Below are 12,366 nucleotides of genomic sequence, written 5' to 3'. Positions count from 1 at the left end.
GTGCTTTAAGGAAAGCTCCAGGTGGGCCCGGTGGGCAATATACCAGGTTCCCACCTAACGTAAAATGAGGAGAAATCGTGAGGGTGAAGTCGAGAGCTTCTCCATCCGCCCAATCTCTAATGACTTCACTAGTGAAAAGCCAGGAGTCCCTAAGCACTACTGCTACCCCCCCCCCTCTGCCGCCCCCCCTATCGGCCCTGACAATTTTGTAGCCTCTGGGGATGGCAAGTTCCACTACCGGGGCGCACGACTCAGTGAGCCAGGTCTCTGTAATAAACAGATAAAGTTATTATGGGGTGACCCAGTATCCCTCAGAACCTGGGCAATACAGTTCAGTGTATACCTGATTATTTCAAGACATGCATGAATCATTCAACATATATTCAGCCATGGTTATATCAATTAGCCTGACCTCTAGAATAAATCATTAAATGCAAATGCAAACAGAAAGCAGGGTAAATATCAGTTTTAATCACTGAATTATTTTTCATTCATAGGGACCCCGTGATAATACACAAGGAATAAATCAATAATCAAAGTACTGAATATAAAGTACTTTGATTATTGATTTATTCCTTGTGTATTATCACGGGGTCTCTATGAATGAAAAATAACTCAGTGATTAATACTGATATTTACCCTTCTTTATGTTTGGATTTGCATTTAATGATTTATTCTAGAGGTCTGTAATAAACAGAGCATCTAGCATGTCATCAGCTGGCAGTTCAAAAATATCTGTCCCATGCTTGATCATTGAGCGTGCGTTAAGGAGCGCTGCCTGAATTCTTATATTGTCCGAAGTCCGCATAGAGGGATGGGGCGCCATATTCTGTAAGTAGAAATCACACGCAGGGCACTTTCCGGAAAGATTGTCCAGGACAGCCCCCTGTCTGATCGCATTGCAGCTGGGGCCCCTAACTTCAAGCAAGGCGTCCCGTGAATAGGTGAACTTCATGTTGGTAGGGTCGGGCACAAATTGAACAGGGAGCCTGGCACTGGTCGCTGTCGGGGCGTGGACGGGCACAGACAGGCTTGCCTTTGGCTTGCCGGAGGCGCGCCCGCTGCGCGTCCGGAAAGCAATGTGCAATGAATAGCTAAGCCCCACCCCAGATCACACACCTCCACCAAGGCTCACTGTTTGCCCCCAATGCTCAAGCGGGACCACGTAAGTGCTGCGGTGGACCGGGGCAGGGAAGCACACCTCAGCACAGGTAAAAGATGTTAGACAACTCAGCTATTTCCCAGCTAAAATCAGGCGAAGTTAAAAAGATTTTAAAAGTGGTTTAAAAAGCGTAAAAGAGAATGGCAGTATGGCGGGTGACAGAAGAGCTCACACACCTCCAGCAAGGCTCGCAGTCTGCCCCCAATGCTCAAGCAGGACCTCGTAAGTGCTGCCACCATCTCACGAGTGCCACGAAGCGCCTCACACTGCTGGCCAGTAAATAGCTAAACCCCACCCCCAGCTAGACCGCAGTGAATGGCTCCACCGGATCCGGGTCCTCACCCAAGATGGCGCCCCGCCCTCCACTCAAACGGCACAACAGCCGCGGTGGACCGGGGCAGGGAAGCACACCTCAGCACAGGTAAAAGATGTTAGACAATTCAGTTATTTCCCAGCTAAAATCAGGCGAAGTTAAAAAGATTTTAAAAGTGGTTTAAAAAGCGTAAAAGAGAATGGCAGTATGGCGGGTGACAGAAGAGCTCACACACCTTCAGCAAGGCTCGCAGTCTGCCCCCACTGCTCAAGCAGGACCTCGTAAGTGCTGCCACCAACTCACGAGTGCCATGAAGCGCCTCACACTGCTGGCCAGTAAATAGCTAAGCCCCACCCCCAGCTAGACCGCAGCGAATGGCCCCACCGGGATCCGGGTCCTCACCCAAGATGGCGCCTCGCCCTCCACTCAAACGGCACAACAGCCGCGGTGGACCGGGGCAGGGAAGTACACCTCAGCACAGGTAAAAGATGTTAGACAATTCAGCTATTTCCCAGCTAAAATCAGGCGAAGTTAAAAAGATTTTAAAAGTGGTTTAAAAAGCGTAAAAGAGAATGACAGTATGGCGGGTGACAGAAGAGCTCACACACCTCCAGCAAGGCTCGCAGTCTGCCCCCAATGCTCAAGCGGGACCTCGTAAGTGCTGCCACCAACTCACGAGTGTAGCTCTGTACTCGCCAAAGGGGTTACCAGTCTCTCTCACAGTAAAAATGACAATTGCAAGTTTTTACTGTCAGGACATGTAAAACAAATGTTCTACTTTTTAATATGCTAAGTACTGCCTTCGGATTTGATAGAGCTGCTGTAGGATTGACATGTATATATGAAAGAGAGAGTTTGGGCTTCGTCACTGCTCAACTGGCAATGTCAAAATAGCAGTTTTTAACTGCTCTACTAGTCTGCAGTGTCAGGCTGGGAGACATGTTTTGTCTTGTCAAATTTAGGGTGGCACAATAAATGCTGCAGTCCCTGAGGGGCACCTTAACTTACCGGCCCATTTAGCTAAAGGGCTCAAGCTACTAAAATGCCATAACTGGTTTCATGTTGTTGCAACACTTTAAACAATCCATCATTGTGAAGCAGAGCATAGGGAGAACCCCCATGATAGATTTGAGGCCAGTAAGGTTGTCCAGGTACCAGTAAGCAAAAGTGGAGTTCCCTGCGTAGCACGCAAGATACCGTCTTCCTGGGTGAACTATTAACATAAGTATATTTGTTAAGTATGGCTTCTATCCTACAAATGTTTATTGTTGCTCAACTCAAGTCTACAGATCGACATCAACAAGATCAAATGCTAAATGGATCTTCTGGAATTTAAACTTTTCGCCATGTTGTCCAACACAGGCACTTGCACTGGGTGCATTACCCAGTGGAGCCACCATACCCAGCTAGAGGTCAGAAGTATGCTGGGCTTCCCGAGGGAGACTCATCAGTCTTCATTAAACTCTTATCTATCCTTCTTGAAGATGGCCAGGCAGCCTTAGACAGCTATGTGTGTATTTAGCGACGGATGGCTGGATTTGTAAGTAGAATTGAATAACCTCCTCTTATATAATAATGTATTATCTTCCAAACTAAATATATCTTTTAATCTTCATTTATTAAAACATTGGAAGGTTGTGAGCTCCATTGAAAACAACTGGGTGGGACAGGGCTAATAATGGTTGGTATAGGACTTATGTTCCAACATTTGAATGTTTGTTTATCTGTTTCTTTCCGTTTCGTTTAGAACATTCTACCCTCAGTGGCTGGAATGTTCCAACAGCCTTATAGCCGTTCTCCGAGAGAACTCAGAATAGCAGCTATTCAACCACACTTTGTAAATACTCCACCAGGTAATAATGGCACATACAGGGCAAGCAAACTCCGCATAACTTGCAATCAGGGTCTACGTGTAGCAAGGGATGTGACAAGGGTACCAAAGGCAAACACAAAGGTAGCAGCTGTCACCCCTGCCTACCTAAAATGGATAGCCATAGCATACCAGTTTTGAATATTGGCTTGCTCAGAATCAGGCACGTGCAAAAGTTCGATCAGCATCCCTTAGCCAACACTTATCCAACTCTGGACTCAAGCCTCCTGACTTTGCACTTCAAACAAGGGTCCGACCCACATTTTATGAAATTACTTTATCTATGTAGCAAGCTTTAGTATATACCTTGGGATTTCTGGTTCTCTTCTGCCACTGACATTAGGCGTAGAAGTTATGAGCTCTGTTGTAATGTCCGGATTTCCATTACTAGGTTCTTTGTCTCTCTCTTCATTGCCTGGCTCGTCTGAATCCAGTGAGTGCTGTGGCCTGCACAAAATAAAATGACATTTGTTCCATCAGAATCTTTTTATTACCTCCTAGTCATAGAAAATGTGCAGATATGCCTGTGATCAACTGAGATGTTGTTCATAAGGTATAACAGTATTTATAAATGTATTTCTTGGGTGACATCTGGCTAAAAGGAACATCTGGGTAACAAAACTGAAGAGCAATAAAGTGCACTGGATCATTGCGGGGATAAAAGCAAAAGGCTATTGACCACATCCGTGTTCATACGCTTGCGAAAACAGAGGAGTGAATGAAAAAGTCTGATGTTTTTGCAAGTGAGTTACACACATTAGCAGAAATTCAAGTAAAAACTTGTTTCAAGGTTTTGCCCTATAGAATCTAAGGCAAAATTCAGTAATAGCCAGGATCTTTTTTTTCTTGTCCAATTTTTATCCTCTAACTTTAGTAAACAACAAAGGAAGATGGGATTTTCAGAGGGAATGTTTTCTAAGTTTATACCGCTTACTCCGAGAATTTTCAAATGATATCCTCGACTCCAGCAGCAGTCATTGGATCTTAATTTGATGCATAGTAATGTGATTTTATTATCTGGTGCCACTTAACAACTGGGCTGCTGTGTGTAGGACAAAAGGTGTGGAAGACAGTGAAGACATGGATACTCCTAAGAGTGCTTTGTCCGTCCAGCTAGACAGAAGAGAAAAAAGGCTTGTACTATATTATCAAACATTAGGTAAAGATGCCTGCAAGGGATTTCTTAAATGTTTTCATTTTTTATTTATTAAGGAGTTTTATATAGCGCTAGCCTGACCCGAGGGTATTGGAGCGCTTCACAACAGTTTTTGAGCAAGATTCATACAATAAGCAGTATTCTACATATAAGTTCGGCAGTCCAAGTGTGCTGAGAAGCATTGAGGTAGTACGTGAGTCCTGAGATAACCACATAGAGTGCACGTTATCTTGGGGTTGATACAATAAAGCAGGATTCTACATGATAGGTTTGGAAATCCAAGTGTGCTGAGCAGCATTGAGGTAGTCCGTGAGTTCTGAGACAACCTCATAGAGTGCACATAGTCTTGAGGTTAAAACAGTTAAGGGGGGAGCAGTTGGGGATCGAGTATCAGGGAGGAGAAAAGTGTTAGAGCTACAATGTCAGGCAGGAGGAGAGGACGAGCAGGAAATAGCTTATTGATGGCGGCTATCCATTCAGTAGGGAGTGGTTCAGGAAAAGGACTTTAAGTTGTTTTTTTAATTTTGTGAAGGACGGTATAGTCCTGATACCGACTGGAATGGCGTTTCAGATTTTGGGTGCATTTCCGGCGAAGGACCGAGCAGCAGTTTTTTGTTTGCATGTTTTCATGGGGATGAGTAGTACGGTGCTGGAGCTCCTGGGGTTCCTTGTCTGACCAGCCCTCTTGAGTTAGTTTGTCAGACAAATACTCAGGTTTTCCCGTGTGCAGGGCTTTATGTATGAGGAAGGCAGTTCTGTATCTGGTATGTAGTTCGATTGGGAGCCATTTTAGTTCTCTGAGTGCTGGTGAGATGTGGTCGTATTTCCTGATTCTAGTGACCATTCTACATGCTGCGTTGAGAGTAGTTTTGAGGGGGGCTAGGTGCAAGTTTGTTGTACCAGTGAGGGTGACGTTCCCGTAGTCGAGTCTGGATAGCACCAGTGATTGGGTGGCTTATTTGAGGTCGTTGGTTGAGATGTATGGTTTTATTTTGTTAAGTAACTTCAGGTTGACCAAGGCACTCTTTGCTGAGTTCTTGATGTGATTGGCCATGTCAAGTTTTGAGTCTAGGGTAATTCCTAATGATTTAATGGAGTGGGTTAGAGTGTGATTGCCGTTAAGAGCATCCTAAGCTTTTAGCCATTCTGATATATGAGGGTTCTCCTCTTTGTTGGAGATGAGGAGTATTTCCGTTTTGTCTTGGTTGAGTTTTAAGTAGTTAAGCTGCAGCCAATGTTGGCTTTCTTTTAGAGTGACATTTAGTCTGTGAATGTCATCAATGGAGGAGGTTTCAAGATAGATTTGGGTGTCATATGCATAGTGGTGGAAGGTGATGTTAGCCTTTTTGAGTAGGGTGGTGAGGGGTTCCATGTATATGTTGAACAGTTGAGGTGGGAGCACTGAACCTTGGGGGATGCCCCTGTTGACAGCGTGTAGGTTGGAGGTAAAGTTTTTTATTTTTATCCTTTGTGAGCATCTGTGTAAGAAGGAGGAGAACCAGCGTAGGTCCACCGCATCAGCTCCTACTCTTTCTTGTAACGCCTTGATGAGAAGTTGGTGATCAACCGTGTCAAAGCCAGCCGATTGGTCTAGGAGAATGAGGAGGCAGCACTGGTCGGTATCGAGGGATTTGTGGATGTCGTCTGTGATGTTAAGGATCGTGGTCTTGGTGATGTAGCCTTTTCTGAAACCCGATTGGTGGGGGTCAAGAAGGTTGATGAAATCCATGTATTGAGTCAGTTGTTAGAGGACACATTTTTCAAGGATTTTGGATAGGAGGGGGAGATTGGAGACAGGTCCAAAGTTATTCAGTTCATTGGAGTCAAAACCTGTTTTTTTAAGTAGTGGCTTGACTTGGCCAACTATGAGGCATTCAGGTATGATGTCGGTTCTCAGGGAGCTGTTCATGATCTTGCACCAGAACGGGGCTATGGAAAGACTCAGTTTTTGGTCAGTTCGGTGGGAACAGGGTCACGGACGTGAGAGGCTGGTTTGGAGGTGGAGATCAGGTTGAGGATCTCGTTTCCGCGATGGGGTTGAAGGACTTCCAGGTTTTTGTTGGGTGCTTAGGCGAGCTATCTGCTGTCACTGGAGGCAGGGTTTTGCAGACGAGGTTGACGTTGATGTCCAGTGAGAGCTCAATATTGGTGATTCTTTCTTCGAAGAAGTTGGCAAAGTTTTCACACAGGTCTTTGAAGGCCTGTAGGGAGGATTCCAGGGGTTTGTTGTTTGATTTTGAACAGTTCGTTGGGCCTGTTTTTTGCGTTGTCCAAGGCGGCGCAGATGAAGGTGGACTTTTCGCTGCTGATGCGTTTTTTGTATTTCCTTCGGGTTGTTCTGAAGCTCTTAGTTGTCTTCTTTTGTTGTTAATGTCCATGTTGAACCAAGATCTGGATGGGATATTCCAAGGTTTTTTTGTTTTAAGGGGGCTACTTGATCTAGAGTGGATGTCATGTTTGTGTTGTAGTGGGCGGTGAGTACTGTTGTTGATGGATCGTCCGTGTAGACAGTTATGAGATAGTTAACCCTTCTCTCTAGGCCAGTCATGTTAATCTGGGTGAAGTTTCTAGTCCATTTCGGAGGGTCTTGGGCGGAAGTTTAGGTGTGATAGGCTGAGTGAGGTGGAAAAGGATTAAGTGGTGGTCAGACCAGTCCACGAGCAGGAAGGGGTCTATCATGACATTGTCATGCTGGGCGATAATGGCGTCTAGGATTGCTCTTTTGTTATGGGTTTCCTCTAAGCAGTTTTGGGTAAGGTTGTTGCTGTGAAGCAGCTCCTTCAGGTTCTGGATTAGCAGGTTGCTATCTTCATTCCAGTGAAGATTGAAGTCACTCAGAATAAGGTTGTTCATATCTCGGAGGGAGCAGTGGGCAATCAAGTCGGACAGGTGTTCGGTGAATGCAGTAGTGTTGCCTGGGGGTGATAAATGAGGTGGCAGATGAGTGTTTTATTGTTGCTAGTGTTAATGTTGGCGGTTAGGCACTCAAAGGTTTTATAGGTGAAGGAGTCTATTTCCGTCACGGAAATATTGTTTTTGTGGATGATGGCTATGTCTCCACTTCTTGGATCTTTTCTTTCTTTGTTGGTGATAATGCCAGGGGGGACAAGAGTATCCATGAGTGGAAACTAAGAGTAATTTAGCCATGTCTCAGTGATGAATGCTATGTCTATGTCGTGGGTGAGGATGGATTCCATTAGCTCTGTGGCATGCTTGCTTGTGGGGGACGTCTCTGTTGAGTGTTTTATCGTTTGGGGGACCGTGGGGATGATCGTGCATGTGGCCGGGGGTCCAGGAGATTTCAGGGGGGGCCTGTTTTCTTCCAAGTCCGGTGATCACCTGTATTTTGGAGTGGTGCGTGGCAGTAATAAGATTGTCGTATGAGGAAGCGAGAGCTGCCGCTTCACTCACAGTTTTTTTTGGCCTCTGTGTCTGATGAGAGAAAGGGGTAGAGGTCCCCTCCGGATGGGGAGCATTGGGAAGTGTCTGTTGAGAGAGAGGAGGGAAGGAAGGATAGTGGTAAGGCTTTAAGGGTGTGGCGAGGTTGGTAAGGATTTCACTAAGACCTTGGATTATGGTGGTAATTTGGCTTTCAAGCAGGATGAGCCGCTGCCCAGTCTCTAAGCCAGTGTGGGTGTTCTGTTCCGGAAAGTTAAACCTGGGGGGGAGAGCCTGACGTTGTTAGGTTGCCCTTTAGTGGGTGAGATGTCCGTGTGAAATCTGGTCAGGGTTGGTGGTGCGGGGAGGTGGGAGCCATGTTGGGGCATGGATGTTAAATTGCATGAGGGACTGGGGAGGGGATTGGGAGTCACGTACTGTGTGTTCAGGTCGTTCGAGGTGGGTAGGGAGGGAGGGAGGGAGGGGGGTGGGAGAGGGAGGATACCGGAGGGGGGTAGAGGAGTCTTGTTCTCTCTGGTAGTGTTGGAGGTGGTGTCTCACGGTGTGAGGCAGGTGTTATTACTAGGGTGCCCCGGGATGGAGGGTGAATTCTGTTGGTGGGTCGGGTTCTTCAGGGAGAGGAGGAAGGGTGGATAGAGGAGGAGTGCGTGGGAGGGGGAAGACCAGAATGATGGGAAGAGAGCATCAAAGATTTCTAGGTTGTCATTGTTAGCTTGTATCAGGACTGTGTCATTGGAGTAGATGGTTGCAATGGTTTTCCCATTTTGCCTAGTGTGGTTAAGGGCTGAGAAAGTCAGTTTGCAGCTATGGGACATGTTAGTCATTTTGGACATATTGAGTTGCGATCTGAGGATGGAGTTCCATGTTTCGGGTCTTTCAGTATGGAAGATGAGATCCATTATTACTTGTCCTTTGGAGGCGCAGTGATCGATGTCCACAAATAGTGATTCAAGATGTTGTCTGATCAGTTTTTGTTAAAGGTTTTTTTTCGCTTTGGGTGAGCAGTTGGGGGAAGCTGATCGTGAAGGAGTTCAGGCCGTGCGGTTTTAAGTGGTTCGCAGAGGCGGGGTTGGAGTAGGCTGATGTAGCGTATGGCATAGTGACTAAGTGGGACGGGGGCAGGCACCCTATAAGGAAGGGTGGGCTAGAGTTTCCAGAACAGTCCGTAGAGGGGAAAGTGTGAGTGGTATAATTTGTGGTGTCGCCCAAGCGTCGTTCTCGCCTGAGTGGTGCTCCAACAATTCCCCAAGGGGTGCTCGTTCCTCTCTAAAAGAATTATGCTTGTACGACTCATCAGAATTGTAGCACAGTGTCAGCACCTGCAGCATCCACAGAGAGCACCACCCTTTACTATTGGTGGTAAAGGCCTCCAGTCACCTGCTTGCCATTTGCAAGCATCACTGGTCACTTCCAGGGGCAGACTCCCAGTGGGGCCATTCATTTTACTCCTGCATGCAGCTTTACCTGTAAGAAGCAGGCGCCATGTTGAAGTCAGGCAAATCGTGCCTGGGAGCCCCCGATGCACTTCTCAGCCCCCTAAACCTCATTTATGGGCATTTTGTCCCCCAGGCTGTCCTTTTTCCTTTAGAGGGGGCCGCTCACGCTGGCAGACTGCAAGCTCCCACCCGCTGCGGTCACAAGGCATCAGGCGGGTGCGCACACCAATGCAGTCGTTCTGTCACCCGTACCTCTGGATTCTTCCATTTCTCCTTGCCGATCGCCATATCGAATTCAGGTGTGCAATAGGTGCCCACAACGCAAGTCAGGGAAGCCAGCGGTCGCCCCGCAAGTATTGACGGCCGCCGCTGCCATTTTGTGGATCGTGCAGCTCCTCTTCTTCCGCTCAGCATTCACCCGATGCCTCGGTTCTGGAGGTTGATTCTGGCTGCCGGAACCAGGCTCCAAGGGTGGAATGCAACGTCCGGCTGGCGGAGGTGTAGTATAGTTCCTATATTCCCAATATGCTCTGCGCATTGGAATAATATATCCTATAGATATGACTTAGGACTTAGGTCAGTAGGTCTCTATCGAATATGCTAAACCTTATTGTGAGTGCCAGCTAGCTCAGAGGTCACAAGAAACTTTCTTGAATACACAAGAAGGGATTCGTTTCTGACAACCGCATAAACATGACAACTTTGTTTCCCTCGGACTCGGATAACTATCTTCAGAGTCGTGGAAACAATAGATAACTATTTTACTCAGTCAATCATGCATGCTTAGTTTCTACAGAGTTGCATAGAAAAATAGAGAGACGGCGTTTCAATAAAAGGATTTATTGAACAGTCTTCTTTCTCATGCAAGAGAGGTGAACTGCTACAATCGTTAGGCAGAATGCAAAGTATAACGCGTACAGCGTGAACAGTAATATAAAATAATGCTGTAATAGCATTGTATGGTTCTAAGCCATATACAAATACATACATAAATAACACAGGTTAAAATACTCAACTGGTACTCCTACCCCAATGTAGCTAACCTAAGTCTAGTACGAGAGAAGAAGTAAGTATGGTCTTTGGCATAGGTTTAGTTTTGCAAAGAAATGCCAAAGGTTTCTCTAGGTTATAATCAGTTCCATACCTTAGAATGAAGGAGGTCTGGTATCTTTGTCTCGGGACTGGATTTCCCAACACCCCGCAAGGGAAGTCAGAAACACTGGAGCTGGATTTTTCTGCAGAGGAGGGCAGCTTCCTGATCAGTGCGTCAGCTGGAGAGTCTTCTTCCTTCGGCACTTGCTGTAGCGAGCTGCGTCGGGCAAGTAGGTCGTCGAACTGCACCGAACCACACCGTGCTTTACTATGGCAAGTGAAGGTATATTTATACCTTGAAGGTGTTTAGGAATGCCATCTTTGATGTAAAGTCAGGCATATGAACGTCATGAATGAACCCCTAAGGAACAGATGTTCATGCATAATAAATGAGTTCTTGGAGAAATCAATATCCAGGCTAGGGGAAGTCCCTTCTGCTTAAAAGTCTGGTTTTCCAAGAAATCGTTGTGATGTTTGGTGAACGGATGGAAGTAGCCTTGCCTATATTTGGGTAGCATGGGCTATGCCTAAATGAGGGCTTGATTTCTATGCCCATATATGGGCAACGTGAATTGTACCTATATAAGGGCATGAATCGGGAAATTTCATTCGGAATCTAAAACGCCATACAACACCTACTCCACTTTCCTATGTACGACTTCTACTAAATACTAAGTTCTAAACATGTATAAACATATCTAAAAACTATCTATACAACAAGTGTTTAAAACCCACCCAAAATACATAATAAATGCATCAGTACTGGTTTGTGTACAAAAGAGCATTGGTGCTATATGCATATAAAGCAATGTTTCATTCTAAGCATAAAGTTGACATATGAATATGCTATCTGAATGAATCATGAAAATATACATTTATGAAATGGCTCGTAAATACAGAAGATAAAAGGTGTCGAAACCATTTCATGGATAAGGTCAAATATTGTCTCTCGAATTTTTTCAAAGAATTCTAGTTCTCTATGAATAGTTCTACTTTAAGCAGAATGCTCTGTGCCAAAAAACGGAACAAATTTGGAAAGATTAATAATCATAGAAAAAAAGAAGGGGAGTTCCAAAGCTAAAACTTTGTTTTGAAAAATCGAAGGTCGAATTCACGGTCTCTCAGAACACTGTGTGCCAAATCAAAAGTCAGTGTTAGTGCTTGGAGAAAACATCAAATCTTCTAAGTCTGTAAAAAAGTCGTCTACCATTGTAGGTGAAAGTTGGATTACCTCATTAAGAAGATCAACCGCACATAGATGTGAAGCATGGCCGTCAGCATTGGTCACATTAGCAATGTTCAAATTGAATGGTACCCGTGCACCTGTTGTTTCCTCTCGTACCTCACTGTCAGCATTTTGCGTCTGTGAGATCTCAATGAATGCCGTCATCAGAATTGGTAGCCGCTTGGGAAAACACAGTGTATTGGTTGAAGCAAAGTATCAACATCCGTTGGCATGACTGATGGGGTGTGAGACATGTGTCTAACCCGCATTCTTCTCCGCATAGCAGTTAGTGCAGAGCAGGTAAGATGCAATCTTGACAAATTGGTCTGAATGACAGAAACCATGTGGTATTTAATTCTCTTAGACGAGGTAGTCCCAAAATTTGGATGATGCGCTCACGACACTTCATCGCCAGTAGAGTTGTCTCCATGGAGAACTGGGTGTCACTGGTGAAATGACTTGCCATATCGCAGCAGTAGGAGCAAAAATAGTATCCCTGCAGTGAGTCCCAAAATGAGAGGCAATCCGCCAAACACAGAGTGCACGAAGTTTGGAAAAATTCCTAGGACTGCTTCAAAAGGTGCTAATAGTCCAGAAAATACGGTCTTAAATACATGTACAATTCCACTCGTATCAGACATGTTTAAGATACAACTTAACATTTCTGGGAAATGTATAGGGCAATTAGTAGTTAAGAGGGCATGTATCTCTGC

The 12,366-nt window shown here is 45.4% G+C and overlaps 1 protein-coding gene across 2 annotated transcripts in view; it reads right to left on the bottom strand.

The window, feature by feature from the left end:
• The window catches only part of LOC144826290 (tetratricopeptide repeat protein 24-like), a 520,525-nt gene that overhangs the window by 276,426 nt on the left and 231,733 nt on the right, over positions 1 to 12,366 (bottom strand). For both annotated transcript variants that reach the window (XM_078684636.1, XM_078684637.1), the window contains exon 8: positions 3,652 to 3,792. In XM_078684636.1, coding sequence (XP_078540762.1) covers positions 3,652 to 3,792 — 141 coding nt within the window. The remainder of the gene's footprint in view (positions 1 to 3,651; positions 3,793 to 12,366) is intronic.

This window comes from Lissotriton helveticus, chromosome 3_2 (assembly GCF_964261635.1).
Source record: "Lissotriton helveticus chromosome 3_2, aLisHel1.1, whole genome shotgun sequence".
Lineage (NCBI taxonomy): Eukaryota > Metazoa > Chordata > Amphibia > Caudata > Salamandridae > Lissotriton > Lissotriton helveticus.
The sequence above is the reverse complement of the archived record's forward strand: the minus strand, read 5'-3'. Positions and strand labels throughout refer to the sequence as shown.